The 20,313-nt window shown below is 44.9% G+C and overlaps 2 protein-coding genes and 2 long non-coding RNA genes across 4 annotated transcripts; 1 reads left to right on the plus strand and 3 right to left on the minus strand.

The window, feature by feature from the left end:
• Window positions 1-2,552: 2,552 nt before the first annotated feature.
• Window positions 2,553-5,869, minus strand: LOC103317619 (serine-arginine protein 55). Its single transcript, XM_031926302.1, has one exon. It carries the CDS (start codon window positions 5,638-5,640, stop codon window positions 5,014-5,016), a length of 627 nt encoding a protein of 208 aa, XP_031782162.1. The 5' UTR covers window positions 5,641-5,869; the 3' UTR covers window positions 2,553-5,013.
• Window positions 5,870-9,558: 3,689 nt separating this feature from the next.
• On the plus strand, window positions 9,559-10,497 carry LOC100114260 (neuropeptide-like 4). The gene is made up of 2 exons (XM_001601819.5): window positions 9,559-9,905; window positions 10,005-10,497. Exons 1-2 carry the CDS (start codon window positions 9,894-9,896, stop codon window positions 10,215-10,217), a joined length of 225 nt encoding a protein of 74 aa, XP_001601869.1. The 5' UTR covers window positions 9,559-9,893; the 3' UTR covers window positions 10,218-10,497.
• Window positions 10,498-11,667: 1,170 nt separating this feature from the next.
• LOC100117122 lies at window positions 11,668-12,674 on the minus strand. The gene is made up of 2 exons (XR_001728942.2): window positions 12,210-12,674; window positions 11,668-12,126 (listed from the first exon to the last, which is right to left on the minus strand). It is a non-coding gene; the product is annotated as an uncharacterized LOC100117122 (long non-coding RNA).
• Window positions 12,675-15,392: 2,718 nt separating this feature from the next.
• Window positions 15,393-16,481, minus strand: LOC100117162. The gene is made up of 2 exons (XR_001728940.3): window positions 16,424-16,481; window positions 15,393-16,114 (listed from the first exon to the last, which is right to left on the minus strand). It is a non-coding gene; the product is annotated as an uncharacterized LOC100117162 (long non-coding RNA).
• Between the last annotated feature and the right edge of the window lie 3,832 nt (window positions 16,482-20,313).

Raw genomic sequence — 20,313 nt, forward strand, 5'->3', positions numbered from 1 at the left:
GCGGATTTGTGCGTACCTACATGTGCAAATCCACAGAAAACCGGACGCTTATATAGGCCACCCACAACACGAAAAACCTTGGGTTCCCGTGATTTCAAAATACCTATTTTTTGCCGGGCAGTTTAAATTCTCTCATGGGAATTTAACATGGGAAAGATTAACGAGAACTAGCCATTGCTCAACTGAAGGTACCCAATGTCCGGAAGCGCAATCCAAAAATGTGTATTATACGATCAAAGTATCCGAAGAAAGCTTTAATTTGAGGGGCTGGTGGGTTAAAAATGGTTGCTTTGGTAAAAAGTTGTCTAGGCTTGAAAATAGCAAAAAATGGTGAAAATTTCGATTTTTTACGAAAATCAGCGATTTTTCCTATTTTTAGTAATTCTTACAACTTTTGATCCAAGCGGTCAATTTCAACCATCCAGCCCTATAAAATTAAAGCTCTTTTACTTTTAAAATTTGGGTGATATACGGTCGAGCAATGCCTACTTTTCGTTAATATTTCCCCGTGTTAAATTCCCATAAGAGAATTGAAACTGCGCGGCAAAAAAATAAGTATTTCGTAATCGCGGTAACCCAAGGTTTTTCGTGTTCTGGGTGGCCTAAGGCACCCAAAAAAGTTGGTCTGGTAGGTGTGCTCTCAAATTTCAATTTTGTTCGGTCAGCCCCTCCAAAGTGACCGGTTTTCCGTGGATTTGTACGTATACAATGTTTATAACAAGACCAAAAAGCTTCGTCGCATACGTAGCATTATTGCGACGATAAAAGCCCACTTCCGACTACGATTTATCAATCCTCTCCGCGCATGCAGCCATACATACATCTCAGCGTCAGTGGCCAACTCTAATTACGCAGGCTGCACGCAGAGAGAGTATATCGGCCTCGTAAATATCACAGCTACTCCAAAGAGTCAGTACATATAACGGGCGTTCGGCTGCAGCATCACTGCAGTTATGTAGAGTTTCGCGCGCGCGAGAGAGAGAGAGCCAGGGTTGGCGCTTGTAATCGGGTCAGAGGTGGCCAGGTTCGACGACCTACCCCCACGCCTCAGTCAGCCGCACCCGAACTACTGCCACCCCTCGATCGTCTCTCTCTCTCTCTCTCTCTCTCTCCCGCTCTCGCGCAACGAGGACGCCTCGAACTTTCCTCGATGTATACGCCCTTCTAGAGAGTGAGAGAGAGAGAGAGAGAGAGAGAGAGATGTGTGCCACCTGGACAAACAATGGCACGTGCTGATAAGGGAGGCTTTTTTTCTTCCCCCCCCCCCCTCTGCGATTCCTGCTTTTTCAGCCTCGACGTCGCAGCTTTCAAGATCGCAGCTACAATTGCATGCTAGCATTGTATTATAAGAGCGAGATTCAAGGACGAAGAAGGAGTGTCTCTAGGTAGCAGCAGTATAGTAAGCAGTCGACATTGAGAATTGTTGACAGGCAGGCAGTACCTGCGCGAAATATAAACAAGCCCGAGCGAACCGCCTGTGTTTACAGTATATACTACGCTCGAGTCGCGATAAGTTACTCATTCGTCGCGGAGGATTTCTCCTTCGGAAGTTTATAGCTCTGAATACAGAGGGAAATTAATAATTATTAGCATTTTGAGCGAGGCAGTGTGTCGCGCGATTGCTTTATTCAACGGTGAAACAACGCGCGCGGCGTACTGCTCCTGATCTCAAATTATGGGGAGGGTCATGACGCTGTGACTACGTGATGCCACCACGCGATGCAAAAGTCTGTCGATCAACCCTTATTTTATAGCGCTGTAGGTCGTTTCAGCGGATAAAGCAAAATAATTCCTACAGGCTCGCTCGGATCTTATGTAAACCGCATGGCGATTGATACGGTTGAAAACTTATACAGATCTGAACAATCGATGCAGTAGGATAGTCATGTAACTCGCGAACAGCGTCAAAAGACACACACACACACACACACACAGACACACACATAGCTTACGCAATCGAAAAAATCGTTGACGGTCTAATCTTCCCTCAACGAGCTGACCACAAAGCGAAGAGAAAAATTGCGATAATCCAGTTATGTAATCCTAAAACATTCGTTCGGTCAGATCGAGTCGTGCCACACGGTTACATCACCGATTGAGCTTAATTAGCTGCACAATACACGGCCCCAAGCCGCATAATTGTTTTGTCTACGCTGACACTAAACGCCAGCATAATACGTACGAAGCATCATCCCCGTCAAGGCGTCAATTTGATTAATACCGTATAGGGAAAAGCCAAGGATGCGGAGTATTTTTTTCCTTCAAGTCTGTGTAGGCTTCGACGCAGTTTAGAAAAGCCAAGGAAAGTATGTGGGAAAGTTTCCTTTGATTGAATAACAAAAGACGTGCGTGCAAAGTCCCATATATAAGTTGGAGAAGCGAACGTCAGTTGTGCAACAAAAATACGTCTCGTGTATTTATAAACGATTCTTAGGATCGTAGAAAATACAAAACTCGACAAAAATCAAATTAAAAACAGTTATAATAAATATATATTTGTAAGGAGATCGGGAGGAGGGAGGAGGGTGAAATGCAATAAATACGAGATTATGTATATTTAAGTTATGACATGAAAAACGTTTATTTTCAATCGTAGAACAGTTTTACGTATACATAGTATATGTACAAAACGGCCAGACCTGAGTTATTTTCAATCTTCACTTTTGCGCATTTTGCCTGCACATTGGGCTTTCTCGACACGGTTACTCTATATGTATAATATGTGCTCTATACACAATCATAATTGTAATAATAATTTCCTTTCTTTGCAAATCTTGCTACACGCTGTAAATGCGGTATCGGTACACGATATATCCACATAATCGAGAGAGATTTAGAAAAAAATAAACCAACATTAACGAAAGGTCTTATAGCGTACATGTGTGTATATCTTAAATTTTTTGAGGTCTGCTTTCTTTATTACTTTTGTTAAATATTCACTTCGTACATGGCTTCAATGGCACCTTAATATAATCGTCATGTCTCGAGGCGTGTTTTTTTTTGGCTCGTGTGTTAGTGTGTGTTAGTGTGTGTTAGTGTTTGTGTGATTCTGCACGTATCGGGACAGAACACAGGGGAAACGCTACAAAAGGCACTATAGTTGGATGACGCAGGCATCATTGACAATTTTTTGTTTTTGTTTGTTTGTTATTTCACACGAGTAGTATACATGTATATATAGGCGTGTGCCGCGCTTACATAGTGTTTGTCCCTCGATTCGAATCTCATCATCAGCCTGTGGACAACCCGATGCTCATCTATACAATGTATCATAATATCATATACATATATCAGCTGCACGCGAGTGAGTGAGTGATTTTTCTTAGTGACATCGAAGAAAAATTGAGAAACGCTGCTGATGGTATACTGTTTTAAATGTTTAACGAATCACGATACTTATTACGTAAAGGAGACATTGATCGATATATCGCAATATAATTGTGTGTATTGCAGTTAGCGCAATCGGAACGAATTCAGAGAGAGAGAGAGAGAGAGAGAGAGAGAGAGAGAGAGAGAGAGAGAGAGAGAGAGAAAGGTTGATAGAGAGAGAGAGAGAGAGAGAGAGAGAGAGAAAGGTTGAGAGAAAGAGTGTGTAGAGAACGAAACTAATGCTTGGCTATACAATGCTTGTGTGTGATAAAAAATACACTCTATCAACTATATGTATAATAACACAATATACGGCCATACACAATGCAAGTTTTGTCTCTCTATAAGGTAAAAAGTGTGTGTCCTCGCGTTCAGCCTATATGTCAGACTGTCGCACTTGTATGAACAAAGTCTTATATCGTACGGCATATAATATAATGTATATATTAAATGACATTGTAATTGACTGCTACGGTTATACATGCGAACTAGAACGCGATCGTCCGGTAGTCTCGCTCTTTTCGCTCTCGTGTGAATGCGTATGCGGCAGCAGCTGCGAAATGTGATATGTTACTACTACACGCTTTTACGGCATGTGCCGCCTCTCTCTCCGAGATGTTTAGTGTGACACACTATATAATATAATATAGAAAATCGCGAGCGATGCGCATCTTTCTGTCCTGCATAGCGGCTCTCTCGCGACACGACTCGACTCTTTTGGAAGACGACCGGAAAGCGCGACTTTTCCTTGCTTATATATAGGTATATACTCGCTCTCACTGCTGATGTCTAGATAAGTTTTATGTATCGTAGGTATATAACAATAATAATAATAATATAGAAGTGATCGATCGATCGAATATAATGGAGTACATATATGCGTTTGAGGGTTTATGCGTATAATGTACTTATTGAAATTCAAAGTCTATATGTAATATATAATGTGTACGAGCGTATGGATAATAATGAGCCGCGAAAGGGACGTTATTTTGTACAATCCTCGTCCTTTCTTTTATGTATACTTATAACTTTATTTTCCATTATATTATATTACGAGATACTTGAAAAGTATTAAGAAAAGTAGCAAAAATGATAAGGTCGTTATATGTGTATATATATATTACAGTATACAGTATGTGTGCTTATACAATTGGTAGGTCTAGGAATGTTCCTCGTATATAATAATAGTAATGTATAATATAAGATGCATAGACGTTGGACGTTAATGCAGTGCAGGATCCCAAAGTGGTACACAGCTCCTCTCCGATACAGTGTCTAACTGTATGTATGTGAGAGAGGGAGAGCAGAGAGAGGATATACGGAGTAATAAGGTTTACGCGTGAGTATGTGGCTCTAGTTGGCTCTATCGGGGGTAATCGTAGCAGTAGTAGTAGTATTAGTAGTAGGTAGTATTATCGTATAGGACGACGACTATGTACTAATTGCACATGTAACCTCCGCCGCGTGAAACCACAAGTATCCCTCTCGTAAAAACGTGTGAAAAACATCGCGCGCAGGGAACGAGTCGGTATAGTGAGTTCTTCTCTCGAGCGCGTCGCGCACTGTCAGAGTTCTTAATTTTGTTTGTTTTGTCTTTTTTGAATTCGCCTACTGTCCGGTGCCGGAGCGCAGGGCCAGAGGCAGCTATACGGCGTTCCTGGGGATCCGCTGAGTGGGCAAACCTGAGAGGCCCTTCACGTAGGTGTAGGCCACCGGGCTCCGGAGTATTCTCTTCTGGCACTTCTTCGCGCCGTTCTTCTCGTTGTTGCTCTTCTCCGAGGCGGACAGGGGGCTCGTCGAGATCTTCAAGCTCTGGAAGGCCTTCCGCAAGCTCCTGGCGGTCGAGGAGCGCTTGAGGCTGTCGCTGTCGCTGCTGGGAGTGTCGGAGGGGCTCTGCGAGTGGCTCGGCGACTTGAGGATCGAGTGGCACGGCCGGAACTTGGTCCGCTGCTCCTCGGGGCTCCAGGAGCGCGAGGACTTGGGCTTGAAGAGGACGCCGGCCGCCGCGGCGGCTTTGCGCTGCTTCAGCCGCTCCTGGCCGCTGCTCGAGCGGCCCCTGGACCTGCCGCCGCCGCCGGCGCTGCTGTGCTGGTGGTGGTAGTGTCGCTCGGCGCTGCCCCGCCGCGAGAGGACCTCCGCGCTGCCGGTGCTTCCGCCGCTCGAGCAGCCGCTGTCGGTGCTGCACTCGTCGTCCACCAGGTCGACCTGCTGGCTGCTTCGGCTACGGGCCACCTGCTGGTGCGGCTCCCGCAGCAGCGCCGTCTCCTCCATGATCAACACTTTCAACGCGCTTGCTGGCTCTTTATCTCGTCTCTCTCGGCTGCGCAAGCTCTGTGCCGGAACTTTCGTCACTGTTACTCGTTTGTTTACACCGCAAAGCACAGGTACGGGCAGACGGCTGGCGAGTCGCAGAGATACTGAGAGAGAGAGAGAGACGGAGAGAGAGTGAGAGAAAGAGAGAGAGAGAGAGAGAGAGAGGACAAAGCTCGGGCTCGGTTATCGGGCGCTGACTGAGCTAGATGGGGTGGCCGGTGGAGCTTTTATACCCTCGGCGGCGGCGCGCATCCACGTGAGGGAGGCTGTGGCAGAAGCCGTCGCCAGGGCAACCGCGAGCTTTCGCGCGAGCCGGAGAGAGGGAGCGTGGGCTTGCGCACCGAGCGCACGACTGTCGAGTTCTGCGGGGAAGAATTCGCCCCTCGCGCTAATCGCCGCGCGAGCTTCCGCTCTAGCTATGGGTGAGAAGCGTTTCTTTGGGATGCTACTAATGCTGCTGCGACGGAAATAGGTTCTCGATCGGGTTATATGGGGTATCCAACAAAGTTCTGCTAAACCGAATAATTCTGCACTCGTTCCAATGATCGCAAAGAACTTGTTTATAACGATATTTTTAAAATCAAGTCAATTACGCTCAAGAAAAACAAACCGAACCATTCTTGCAACTATATACGATCCAGTATGTATCAAAAGTATTAACTCTAGCTTTGTTCCTTACAAAATCGAGGGTAAATTTAAACCCAATGGAATTTTCACCGCTGAATAATCAGTGACGCTGGATAATGGCTGTTAAACGGACGGACGTAGAAAAAAGTCGTCGACGACTCTCACGTGGCGCGAAACCACGCGAACTCGGCAGTGCATAACAGCTATCGAGGCACAATTACAAACAGACGGTCAATATGCGTTTCGTTTAAATTTATAGATTCGCTCGGTTATTCAGGACTCGGCGAGCTTATAAATAGCGCATATTAATAATAATTTAGCGACACTATAGGCGCCGGTCAGCGCATTATGTCTGATTTTCCGAATGATACGTATTTATAGATCGGCTCTATGCGTGTGGCCGTGCATACATGGATTCGCGACAAGAACAAGCATTTTTTGTTCAAATTGATGATGAGGGTAACGGACGATAAAATAAGTATTTTCGGAAATGTCTGAAGCAAGAGTTCCCAGTATCTCGATCGCTGCGCGAATATAATAAAATCGCTCTACGCACGCGTCCTTGTTTATACCCGGTATACGTATACCTCATAGCTTGAATATGAAAAAAATTGCGCGTATGAATTCCCGTACTTATTGTACGCTGCTAATTTATATAAGGAAAAAGCGTTCTTTCTTCGGAGTCGCTGCAGAGTATCCTTGATACTTGATAATGAGAAAACTCGGCCGAGTATGATTTCAACTTTTAGGGGTTGCTCCCTCGCATTGAGCTTATACGTATCGTGTTCGATATTTTCTCTTACTCCCAATATTCGTAGTTTAACTTAATATACATAATTGAAAATCGCATTGCAAAACTTTGACGAGGTAAAAACTTTGAAGACAAACTATGCTTTCGTTTGTTTATAAGATTTGATACACGCAATACGAAATTTACTTTTTACGGCACCGTAGCCGGCCCAGAAGCCAGCCATGTTACGTGTCGTAAAATCTGGCGCGTTATATTTGGTCCCGGGCCATAATTCGTTTTCCAGACTTCGGATCCGGCCGACACGCGCATAAAAATCTTTCTACGCGTGTATCAGCCAATGACGACTCTTTGATGTTTTGTATTAGAAGTGCCGCTATATGCACTGTCTCGTGCAGCAGAGGAGAAAAGACCTCGATAGTTCTCAAGTATATGCCGAGAAGAAAGCCGACGGTAAATGAAAACCTTGTTCGCAGAGGACACCTGTATGTATTATATTCGAAGTTTGCCTTGCGCGCGGCGCATATTCTCGATATGAGAAATGTGTTTCTGGAATTTCTCCGCGGCATTTTTTTTTTCAACCGAAGTATATTCCTGTACAGAGCGTTTCTATATCGACTTGTGCATCGCAGTTTCATATACCCAGAGCTTTCTTGGAAGGTATAATACAGCCTGTATAGTAATTGGGAATTTCAAGTACAGACGGTTTGCATCAGTCGAAATACGACAACAAAAGCAGCTGATTACTATATTAATCCCGGAGACAGTGTGAATTTCTACGGGATCACATGCAAAAATTTGTTCATCGTGCAAACATTATTCTCAGAATTAGATTTGTTCGTCGGCGGAACGTCATGCGCGTCTCCGTTGTTTTAGAGGTCGCAAAACTTCCGGGTAATCGAAAGTGTCGATCGAGGCGCGTTTTAATTAAAGCCATATTTTTAACTCTCCTGTGTCCTATATATACCGCTGCTATGTATATGCGGCCTCGAAGGAAAACACTTTAGAAATAACGTATGCCGCTTTGAGCTTTCTTTTCTTCCTGCGCAATAATAAGCGATGAGCTATTTGGTTCTCTGGAGGCCTTACCACCGAATCCTTGGACACCACGTTGTTATACATGAATAATTAAGGTGTATTTTGCGATACCTGCTCACCGTACGCTAGAGCGAATTAATTATGAAATTTTCCATTTTCACTATGTACAGGATACTCGTGTCAGAAGTATACACGCCGTATTGTTATTTATACTCTTGTGATGGCGAATCGCCTCGTCTTTGGCAGTCACACGTGGCTGACAAATTTTACACACGTTTGAGCAATTTTTACAAAAGGTTTCTTTACGAGAAAACTAAATACGCCTTCCGCAAATATTCGAAGCATCAACGCATATTTTTCGTAGAATGTGTCATCTTTCTCGTAGCTCGTCATCAGGCCTCTTAAGAGAAATGATAGTTTTGATTTGATCAAATTGTTACATTATCAGGTTGTCGCTAAAACAAGCTTTAGTTCGCTAAGTGTAAACAAAAGTTAAGAAAAGGCCAAAACTTTTTCCAAATCTCGATACTAACATGAAATCCGAGTGAAAATCAAGTCGCTTGTATCGATTTTTTAGTAATCGCTCTGAAATTTTAAGAAAGCACACTTAGCTAAAAGGAGACTCCACTCGCTTATCGGCCTGGATACGTTAAGTCGCCGCCTGCATCCAAGTCGCGTTAAAAATACCGGCGAATATTTTCGGCCAAGAGGTCGGAGGTCGGCCGAGTTGTTGAACCCAGAGAGGACGATCGATATCGAAAGAGCGGCTAATGCGCGGCCGATCTTCTTTCGCTGTGCCAGTGACGGAAATAGAAGTTCCGCATTTGAGCTGAGTGCTGAGAGAGAAATATAATGTTAGTCTCGTCTGACATAATTAATCTGGACCATTTTTTCGCGTAGACGAGAGGATCCGAGGCGCGCCAATAATGTGCTGCCGACCTTTTACGCGTAACCGTGTAAGCTCGTCTCGTTTCCGATATTATAGCAGTAGATTTTGTGTCAGCTATAAATATAAAGCGATCGAATAACGTTGTTCTGCGACGTCGACGATAATTTTATGCATGTGCTCTCCTTGTGAATAGTACTTTGATCGAAATCTAATTAAAAAAAAATTTCGGCATTTTTCAGAATCTAGAGCAGCTACTCGCGACGTTTTTTCGCCGCCGATGCTGCAGTAGTCGACCCTGAACGTTATAACGCTAGCACATGTAGATACATGTGTTTACATCGTCCCAGCTCTCGATCGAGTCTCAGGGCCGAGCGACGAACCCGGACGGGATGCGGCTATATGGCAAACAAAGAAGCGAGACTCGTTCTGCAATGAGATTCTCATCCCTTTGAGGCGTCGCGCGGGATATTTCTCGCTGGAGATTTTTCCATTGTTCGAAAATTTCTCTATTCCAGCGAGCGCGATACGCAGCGTTCCTTTGGAAAATAATAACTCGATTTACAAGTATATACGCGCGGCATAACAACTTTTCGCCTCTCGAGAGCTCTTGAGAGACGACAAGTCCTGTTTGATTATAAAGCGGCCCGGCTATATTTATATACGCGCGTACGTAGCCGGAGCGCACGCATCTCGCGCATGAAAACGAAAGCAGAGTAAAAAGGCGTAAACTTTGAGTTTTTTCTGGTAGCTCCAGGTCCGTATTATCCCGGCGCAAGGGAAACGCGAGCAAAACGAAGAGCCGCAACAGCGGCTCGCCGCGCTCGCGGAATCGTATAAAAGGACGGGGCTCTCCAGGGATCGACATACTGTTCTCTCATCGAGCACCAGTGACCAACCTCCTCATTCAAGATGTTCAAGCTGGTGAGTAACCTCTCTGATACTGATTTGTTCTAAATAAATAATTTCGAGGAAAAAATAGAAAGTATCCATAATGACAACGACAATGTTTCTCTCGCACAGTTCGTCTTCTGCGCCATCCTGGCCTTCGCCGCTGCCAACCCAGCCCCGGCCCCAGCACCAGCACCCGAGCCGAAACCAGGCGCGATCCTGGCTGCGCCCTACACCGCCGGCTACATCGCACCCATCAACTACGGATCCGCCTACTACCCGTCTCTCTACAGCTCGTACTCGAGCTACAGCGCCCTGCCATACTACAGGAGCTATTACTACTAGACGACTCTGCCGTCTCCTAGTAATGCGAGCTGAAGATCGAGGGAGAGGATCGCCGGGGCACCGACTGCTCCTGACACTCCTGTCACCATCTTCGGGAGCGACATGGAGCTGCTCGGAGAACCGCCGCTCCGATCTCGTTTTGGAATGTCAAAAACACTTTTCAAAGCCACACGCACGCACACCCAAGCCTCAACACCGATTAACACTCGCCGCTTCACTGCGGCAGCTCTCGTTCAAATCGATCAGCAATAAAATTGCATTCAGCTAATGTTATGGAAAATTTGGTCTTTTGTCAGTGCGATTTATACCCCGTTCCCTATCATCCCTCGAAAAAACGGTGTAAAAGAATATTTTGAAGATTGCATCAAGCGGGAAAGGACAATTTATCTGCAGAGTGCTTAATTTTCAGATGGGTGCACTATTTATAGACCAAAAATTAAGCATTATTAACAAATTTATTAAAAATTACACTAATCACAGTTATAGCATGAACAACCCAAGTAGCATCAATATGCGACAGCATGAGTGACAACCGCTATATATATGCTCTGTGCGCAGATAGTAATCATGGGTATAGGAAAGCGCCTATGTGCCACCTATCTTCTCTACTCAGAAACTCGGAGACTTTAAGCGGTAGCAAGAGAGCCATACCAAAATGGCTTTGTTTCGTTGAGATTTGATATAAAAAAGCAAGGACTGTCCAAAAGTTTGACTATTATTTTTTAAGAATAGTCGAAATACAGCGCTTCGTCTATTGATTTGGATTTTTTTTAAATGTATGCGGGTATTTTTGTTACTTTTGTTTTTTCTTTGTATTTTATATTGGACTAAGTACTTGCATACATCCCAAGCAAACATTTTCTGCAATCTTAGAGCGATGCCTGAACAGAAGTGATGCTACTTTCCTTGAACGAGCGCTCTCTGTATTACTCATGATTATTTAATACCCTATGAAATTCAAAAGCTGTAAAATTATTCTAAATTGCAATACTACGCGCAATTGCCTTGATGATAATGAAGAATTTCAAAAATTCAACTTTCTCAATATAAAAAAATTATGATTATTTCGCATTTATTAATTTCAAAACCAGCTTTAAATTAACAAGCATATAAGAAGTCGTTCTAGTCTGCGAATGAATATTTTTTCTGGATTCACGTTTACTTTTATGCTGCTGTAACTCTTCACTTGGTACCAAAATTCATAAGCAAAATATGATATGTATATAGATATTTGAAAACTGCATTTGATTTGAACTAAAATCATTTGTGACTATACAACTATTAATCTGACAAAAACTTGTTGCATGACAGTTGCAGATGATGACTGATCTTTGTTGATTAATAAAAACTTCCAAAATTCGACAGAATCCAATAGATTAAAAATATTAGACTGCAGTCAATATAGGTAGGGTAAACAAGATGAGGCTTGGAGAATGAGAGAAAAAATTCGTTTCATAACATTAGCTGAATGCAAATTTATTGCTGATCGATTTCGAAATGAGGTACACCAAAGGCATGTGAAGTTGTGACTTGGAAAAGTGTGCTTTTGACACATCCGGAAAAAGATGAGATCCTTGGCTCCTAAGGCGGCACCGTAGCTCCCAAAGATGTGCCAGGAGCATCGGGGCCAGCTTACGAGTGCCACGCAGATCTTCTCCCCCGATCTTCAGCCCGCATTACTAGGAGACGGCTGCTGAGAGGTCTAGTAGTAAAAGCTCCTGTAGTAGGGCAGGGCGTTGTAGGCAGCTCCGTAGGCGTATGGGTAGTAGGCCGAGTTGTAGGTGGTGATCGGGGCGATGTAGCTGCTGTAGGGAGCGGCGAGGATCGCACCGGGCTTGGGCTCGGGTCCCGGGGCTGGGGCTGGGGCGGGGTTGGCAGCGGCGAAGGCCAGGATGGCGGCGAACAAGAACTGAAATGAGCAGACGTAGATTCGTTAGACGATTACGAATCTTTTCGATTAACGATCGAATTCTAACTCTATAATGTACTCACCAGCTTGAACATGTTGAATGAGGGTTTGGTCACTGGTGCTCGTTGAGAGAACAGTCTGTCGATTCCTGGCCGGGCTCGGCCTTATATACGAATCCGAGCTACGTTGCAGCAGTGTTACCGATTTGTTTTGCTCGCGTCTCTTCTTACGTGCAATAACAACAATAACAACAACAAGAGCAGCGGCCGCTCTGGCAAGTTCTAGAAGGGCTGGTTTTGCCGCTCGGCCAATCGCGTCGGTCGGAGCTCGGAAAAAATCGGCGGCGACCGGTATTTCCTTAACGAGCGAGACGTGCCTCCCTACGTACCCGCCACCTGTACACACACCGGCTGCGATCACGTGGTGGTATATACCTGGCTGTGCAGGGGGACAAAGGCTCGCACAAAGATCGATTCATTCGTCATTTTCTGGGATGCTGTATCATGGCTCGACATCTCTCTAAACTCGATTTATGTGCTTCATTGACGCATAGAATAACGATCGGTATCGCGGTCATGAGACGGTTTTTTTCGAAAGGCATTTCGTCTACGAGGATCTGCTGAAAAAATATGCCTGGCGGAAGTGGGTATTAAGCGTTCGTCTTGCCAGTCCCATACTCGATCTACTTAGAGATTGGTATACGTTCCGCGACGTATGCTCGGCGCCTTGATTCCGGGCGAAAAAAATCTGAACTGGAGAGAACCTTTGTCAACTGGTTTCGAATCGACTATATATAGCGCAGCCCCGTGTCCGATCATGTGATGAAGTCGTAATTGCATATTATAATACCCGGCACTGTCAAGGCTAAGGTCGCCATAATACGCGAACGCGGCGCTCGTGAGTAATCGAGTCAATTTGCGATTCGGTAAACGAGATATAATACCAATCTGTCTACCGCTTTGCTACCGTATAATAAATATTGTACCGTCGCGGGATGATTGTTCAAAAATCAAACGAATCGCACGTAAGACGGATAGCTGCAAGTAATTAAGGCTAATGAGAACTTTTGTCGCCTACTACAACGCACCTCTCGCCTTTGAAAATCTTCTTTCCCTCGCTCATCTCGCGCGTCAAAGCGGCATCCTAATTGGCGCAATTTCTTGCTCTCTCTCTCTCTTGCTCGCTCGCTCGCACATCTCGGAGCACTTGCAACTTGGCTCTCCGCTGGCGGTCAAGTCTCAGGGCCGAGCGACGAACCCGGACTGCGTGCTTGTGGGAGAAAAAGAAGCCGCTCTCTCTCTCTCTCTCTCTCTCTCTCTCTCTCGCTCTCATGCTAATGCGAAAGACGAGGTACGGAGATTCGCTGCTGCCATGTACTTGCCTGCGCGATACGTTCCAGGGAGAGAGAGTGAGGAGATTATCGCTATAGCCGTGGCCCACTGGCTGCATTAAAGGGGCACACCACCTTTGAAATTAAAATCAAAATTTTTCATTAAAAATTTATAAATGCTTATATAAATAAACCAAATTTTTTTTACTCTTCTTAGACATAATTACCTTTATTTTGATGGTTTTAGACCTTCTATATACCTCCATAATACCTACGTATAGTGAGGAGTCCATAATTCATTGACGGTAAGATTCCAAAGGAACGAATGGCCCAAATGAGATCAAACTCCAGGATATTGTTTAAAAGTACATTAGTTATGGTATGAATGAGGGGATTCGGTTTAAATTTCATAGAAAAAGTTTTATAAGCATATTACTGATTTTTTTATCAATTTTTTATTAATTTTAATATAACTATCATGTAACTTTTTTTCTCATTTATATAAGTATTTATACATTTTTAATGAAGAATTTTGATTTCAATTTCAAAGGCGGTGTGCCCCCTTAAGTCTATCAACTGCACAGCTGGAAATTCGCGGGGATGTCTCTCACGGGGTGGTTATATGCTTTATTTTTCTCGACGAAGGTAGTTCTTTAATTTCGCGATTGCGTAATGCCGAGGCACGGAATTGCGACTCGTTATACTTTCTGTTGTTGCTGTGCTTTATATCAAAATATCAACATAATGCGTAAATATAGTATCTTGGTTGAAATCGTCGTTAAATACATTTATATTGCGTTAGAGGTCGTCCTTAGGACGTCTTCGACTTTGAAGTAGGGAGTATTTTGAAATAGTGATTATTATGTTAAGGCCCATTGATAGAATGATAGTATTAGGATTCAAAACTACGTGATCTCCATTTTGCGTCCGCACTTTAGATACAATTCGTATTTTATCGTCATTATTATTAATTTGTTCAAATTATACATGAAAAAATACAATACATGAAATAAATTTCCACAGCTCGTCTTATCAGCGGATTGCATACAAAACTAAAAGAACTCGTCCCATTAGATCATCATCATCATCAGCAGCAGTATCATCATTATCATCATCGTACTCTAAACAAGTTCCGAAGTCTAACCTCAAAAAGTGGAGATATTGATATTTAATTTAACTTAATTTTAATGCAATAACGTATGCGCACGCTAGAGTGGCGATATCAATTGCCAAAACAAAGCAGTTCTTGGTTAATCGTACACTCGATCCTCTTTATTTTCTATTGCCATCGTCTCGTATGTGAAGCCAATCCAACCAAGCGCACAGCGCGACCATTAAGAATATAGAGAAAGAAAGCAGCGGACGTATATTTCAAATCAAGATAACGCACAAGGATGATATCACTATACGTATACATACTAGTTTGCGATGCTTGACCAGTCGTAATTTATGCGCGTGAATGACCCGTCCGAAATATCGCGCGAGCGAACGCAGTCAGCCGGATTGGCCGGATTTTTGTTTCGCCGTAGTATAGATATGTATATAGCTGCGATACGGATGCATCCGGATTTGTTTATGATCCTTTTTTCTTGGCAGCTTGTAGGAGGGCACGCCTGGTTTCTTTTTTCGAATACACACATGCGCGCCCGTGGCTATACGGGCTTGCGTGTGCGACCAGTGCGGATTTTCGAGATATGCATTTTATATAGGTACGCAGGACGAAATTCTCTCCGTCTTTTGGGGGATTATGGAACAGAGCTGGAATATGTACGAGCTATTAATAATAGTGAAATTGGACTGCGAGCTTTCGCAGAGTCTGCATTTTTTGCAGCAGCATACTGTTATTTTACAAGTCTATAATAAATGTATTTTGTATGGGAAAATGGGATTTCGGTAGAGGTAATAAATAAGAAAATAACACAACGATAACGACAGATTGCGATGAAAAGAATTAGCCTTTAAGCAATTTTATTGTAGATCGACAAGTCCACAAGACTCGACCATAGCGACTCCCATTACAAGAGTGAAGAGTCGCTCGGCGATTCGAGTAGATCGGCCGATTCGGTGATACCGAGACATGAACGAAACGAGATGAGACGTGGGGAGTGATGCTTCGGTCTTTCGGTTCGGTTGAGATACTGCTGGGAGGTTGATGCTGAGATGGAGGACGTTACTGAGGGGGTTCGGGTGATGGACGGGTTCGGCGGAAGGACGGGGTGTGTGTATGTGTGTGTGTGTGTGTGGTGAGAGTTATCGCGTGGTGATGCGTGCTTTTCCAGATGAAATTCCCGGAGTGTCGAGTCGCCGCCTCCTCCTCAGCTCCGCTTCATCGGTTGTTCCTTCTCGCAGCCGACGGCGTTCGTTGCGTGTCGAGATGTTGTCGCGCCGTCTTGTGGCTGCGGACGACGGCCCTTCCGGAGGAGACGACGTAGCAGCAGCCGCGACGACTTAGTAGAGGTATCCGGACCTGTAGTAGGTCGGCAGGTAGCCGTAGGAGTTGTAGGTCAGCGCCGGGGCGGCGTAGCCGTTGTAGGCGAGGGGAGCGATGTAGCTGCTGTAGGGCGCCGCGAGGATCGCACCGGGCTTGGGCTCGGGTGCCGGGGCCGGAGCCGGGGCGGGGTTGGCGGCGGCGAAGGCCAGGATGGCGGCGAGCAGGAACTGTGAACAGAGAAGCGTCTCGTGCCATTATACTCGTTCGAGAGTCTCCGAGTCGAGGGAAGCGAACTCTGACGGGGGAGCTTTTTATTTCTCATATTCCATTCCGAGGCGGCCCACGTCAGAGATCGTTTTTGCGCGGCTGCGTCGCGCAGCCTTATCTGATCGGATGGTATATCGGGTAAAAAATGCCCTGTTCTCTCGTCGATCGCAAAACGAAAAGTTTTATATAGTTAGTTAGCGACAAACGATCGACGCTAGAACAAAGCACGATGCGACGCGTACAGTATATAAGGGTGCATATATACTGACCAGCTTGAACATCTTGAGAGTGGGTTGAGTGGGCACTGCTTGCTCGACGAGTGAACAGTATGCCTCGGCCAGGCCCTGTGGCCCCTTATATACCGTACTTGCAAGTGCATCGCAGCGCAATGCCCCGTGCGCACAACCCCTTCCCCCATGGCCAGGCGTGTTTTTCTCTATACTCTACCGCGCGTCCGGTCTCCCCATTATTTTCTCCCATCTCTCCCGACGCGATAAAGCTACGCGCGCGCGCGCGCGGCAACGCCGAGGCTCTCGATGATTATTCACAAGGTCAGCTTCTATATACCTCTACCGGCGCTGCTCTCGCCAACACACACACACACACACACACACACACATGCGAGAGGATGCGCCGTCGAAGGGGTTCTTTCTTCTCGTTTTTCAAGCGCAGGCCGGTCCGATGGCTAGAACGCCGTATAAAAGAGCCGGGCATACCGATGCCCGCAGTGTATACAGCACGTTCCACGCGAGAGCAAGAGAGAGAGAGAGAAAGAGTGAGAGAGGGCTGCAGACAACCGACCACGACCAGAAAAATGTTCAAGATCGTAAGTACAGAGAGAAAGAGCGAGCGCAAGCTCCTCCTTCCCCCTGGTAATTTAGCCGCCCGAGAGCTGCTGCTGCATTATAATACAGATTACGAGCGCACTTTTCCTTTTACGCGTACTTATACCTTATCGCCGTTGGATTATTATGGAAGCGGCTTTTAATGCATACGCGCCGTGGCTTCATCCTCGTGACGTTATATACCTACGCTGGAAAGTACTTTTCCTTTTTCAGGAAAGACTCGCGCGATTTGTAATCAAGTGTACATACGAGTGCGCGGTATTTTCAGCCGGTGTGCCGATTTAATCCGCGCTTTGAATCGCTCGCGCGTTACATTTATACATCTCGTCGAGCGCTTTAATTGGAACGGACTTAAAAATATACACGCAAGCTCTCATGAAAATTTTAACGCCAATCTCTTTCAGATCTTCTTCCTCCTGGGCATCGTCGCTATGGCGTACTCGGTACCGGCTCCGGCACCGAAACCAGCAGCCAAGCCGGACTTGCTTGTGCCGGTCATCACCGACCCGGATTTGCCGAATCCAGTCCGCCTGTACGATCAGCCTCATCAGCTGCCGGTTCAATTCTACAACCCGCCGACCTACGCCGTGTATCGCTCTTACGCTCCGCTGTTCTACAATCAGTACTACTACTGAGTACGATCGTAATGTCGAGGGTGACGATACGAGAAAGTGGTGATCAATGGCCTCAGGGATTTTTTACACTTACTTATTATACACTACACACTGTGCTTTTACTGTATACGCATTGTAGTCGTTGCCGCAATAAAATGAGTTCTTTCTGAAAGTCGCGATGTGATTCTCTGCATGCAACCCTCTGTCTGTGTGTGTGTGTGTGTGTGTGTGTATTTTCGGAGTGACTAAGCAGTGTATGCGTGCGAGCCATATAATCGTGGCTAATTCGATTCGGGGATGATTCAATGAGGGACTATTTCAAGGTAAGGGTCTGGTAATGTATACATATAGATACTTTTCGTAATACCCTTATGCTCGCACGCGAGTTACATATGTGCGGAGAGACACATAAACCGATGCATATAACCGACGGATCGTTTAATTTTTATTCGATTAATTGGCGGTGATGACATAGCGTTACGAGCTGCAGTTGCAGGCGCAAATAGATGCACCGTGGGGTAGGACGTCTAAATTAATCTGACGATATTTCGTTGTACATTGTTACGTACGATGGATTTCGTTCGCAGTATGATGAAGTTTTCATCGGATTTTACCTTTACCCGATCAGAAATCATGAAGTGTACATAGCTTTTTGGATTCACGTTTTCAAATTAACTTGCATTTAGAAAAGCAACTCTCGATGTTTGAAATGCTTACGATTACTCTGTAATATTGATTTAAGAATCATGTCACTTACTTAAACAGTCAATTTTTACCGGTTCACAATATAATATATTCAGTAAAATAAGGAATTGTAAGAATAAGTCAAGGTATTATATTTAACACGAAAATAACAATAAATTTTTCCTCTTTAGGCACGTAATATACTATTCCTATACCTATTCTCTAAGTTGGCGTTATGAAAAGTTGGATGCATATAGTGTTAAAAAATAGCTTCCATTATATTTAAAATTTAAAGGAGTTGACAGAATGATTTTCTGATCTGGCACTTCGGTGTAAACTCAAATCTCAAAAAAAAACAACAACAAAAGAATACGAATGGTCTCGCATTCACGAAAATATCAAAGAACATTTTGACCGCAATAACGCATAATCGTAGAAAAGTATTAGAAATAATTCAGTTGAAAAATGCCCTCGAGCAAATGTCACCTCGTTGCACGACGGCCTCTGCATGGAAAAAAAGTATACGACACTGCAGCAGAAGCCGATAAAGCCGACTTTGCAGGAAAATCAGACAGGCCTCTGCTGCGGAGGTCGAAAACCGATTCCGCTAATGCAAAACGTAATTTCCGCCGCAACTATAGAGCCGATGCCACTCTCCGAAGATCGAATCCTCTTCCCCATTCACGTGCATCGTCCACGACGCGTAGGAAGAATCCGCATAATGCCAGACGTGTGACGCTATAGACGCTCTCTTTCTATCAAGACAATCTCAGAGACTTTTCTATATATAAATTCCACATGTGCAGTGTCGACGTAAATACGTTGGATCGATGGACTTTGTGCGCGAAATCTCTTCTATAAAAGTGTGTTACGGGCCGTATAATGTTCCCACGTGAGAGCTCTTTCAAAGTAGCTTCTCATTCAGAGGCACAGTGTAGACGAGACGCAACTGCATAGCCCCCATTCATAGACGTATCGCGTGATTTACGCCTCTGGATCCTCGCGCCGTTTTGAATGAGCAGCTACAAAAGTTTTTACGGCGGAAACGTTTCGAGAACACCGTTTTTTGTTAGTGAAATGCGTATACGCGAGAACCATATAGCCGCGCTTCCGAAATGACAGTACTGCTTCACACGCGCGCCTGACATTTTTAAGGTCTGACAGTTTACCCGCTAGTCGCGCACGTAACAGAGCACTTTATGTCAAATATAATTGAATTTATAAAATTAAATGCCTCTCGCGCGTGCTAATAACGCCGGGCGCGCAGGAGGAGAAAATAGCGGCCAACTTTTGCGCGAGAGCCTCGCAGATAAACGATCAGCCGGACGCTCTTAATATTTATATTCAGCGCGTCGCTTCGGCCGACACTCTCTGCGCTTTCGCTGCTCGACATTTTCCGAGCGCGCGCGCGCGCGCGCGCAATACATCAAGAAGCCATCGGCGAGTTCGGGCTGGAAAACGGTTGGCTTATGCAACGCGTTACGTGATCCCGAGCGTTATTCGCGAGATAGACAAGGCTGCTCATGTGTGTGTGGAAAGTTTATGGTATCAAGGTCGTGGCGAAGGCTCGAATATTTGGCATCGATTCGATGATCAGCTGACGCTAATGCAAGTTCGATGCCGTCGATTAATGGGGAATGTATTTTTCAAAGGTTTGTTATATAGGTACGGTGGAGGACTGCAATTCACATATGGAAGGTCGTGCGCCAGGGGCTAGGATTCACGAAGATGCGTAATCACATGCGGGGAAATTGTATAATCGCGCGATTAATTGCGAGATAATTTCCAGAAGCTGCAGTGTTCGGCGCGTAACAACATTTAAATTATGACACTCGATCGTTAAGGGCAATTAATTGCACGGCCAGTGTAAATAGAACGATCGTGTGTGCGATCAGCATAACGGGATTTATTTTTGAGACTCGGGTGTGGGATAAATTTAGAGCATATTTCGCGAGCATCATGACGGGGCTTATAACATTAACTGGATCATCGTTATGCACTTACGATTTGCTGCGA

This window comes from Nasonia vitripennis, chromosome 3 (assembly GCF_009193385.2).
Source record: "Nasonia vitripennis strain AsymCx chromosome 3, Nvit_psr_1.1, whole genome shotgun sequence".
Classification (NCBI taxonomy): Eukaryota; Metazoa; Arthropoda; class Insecta; order Hymenoptera; family Pteromalidae; genus Nasonia; species Nasonia vitripennis.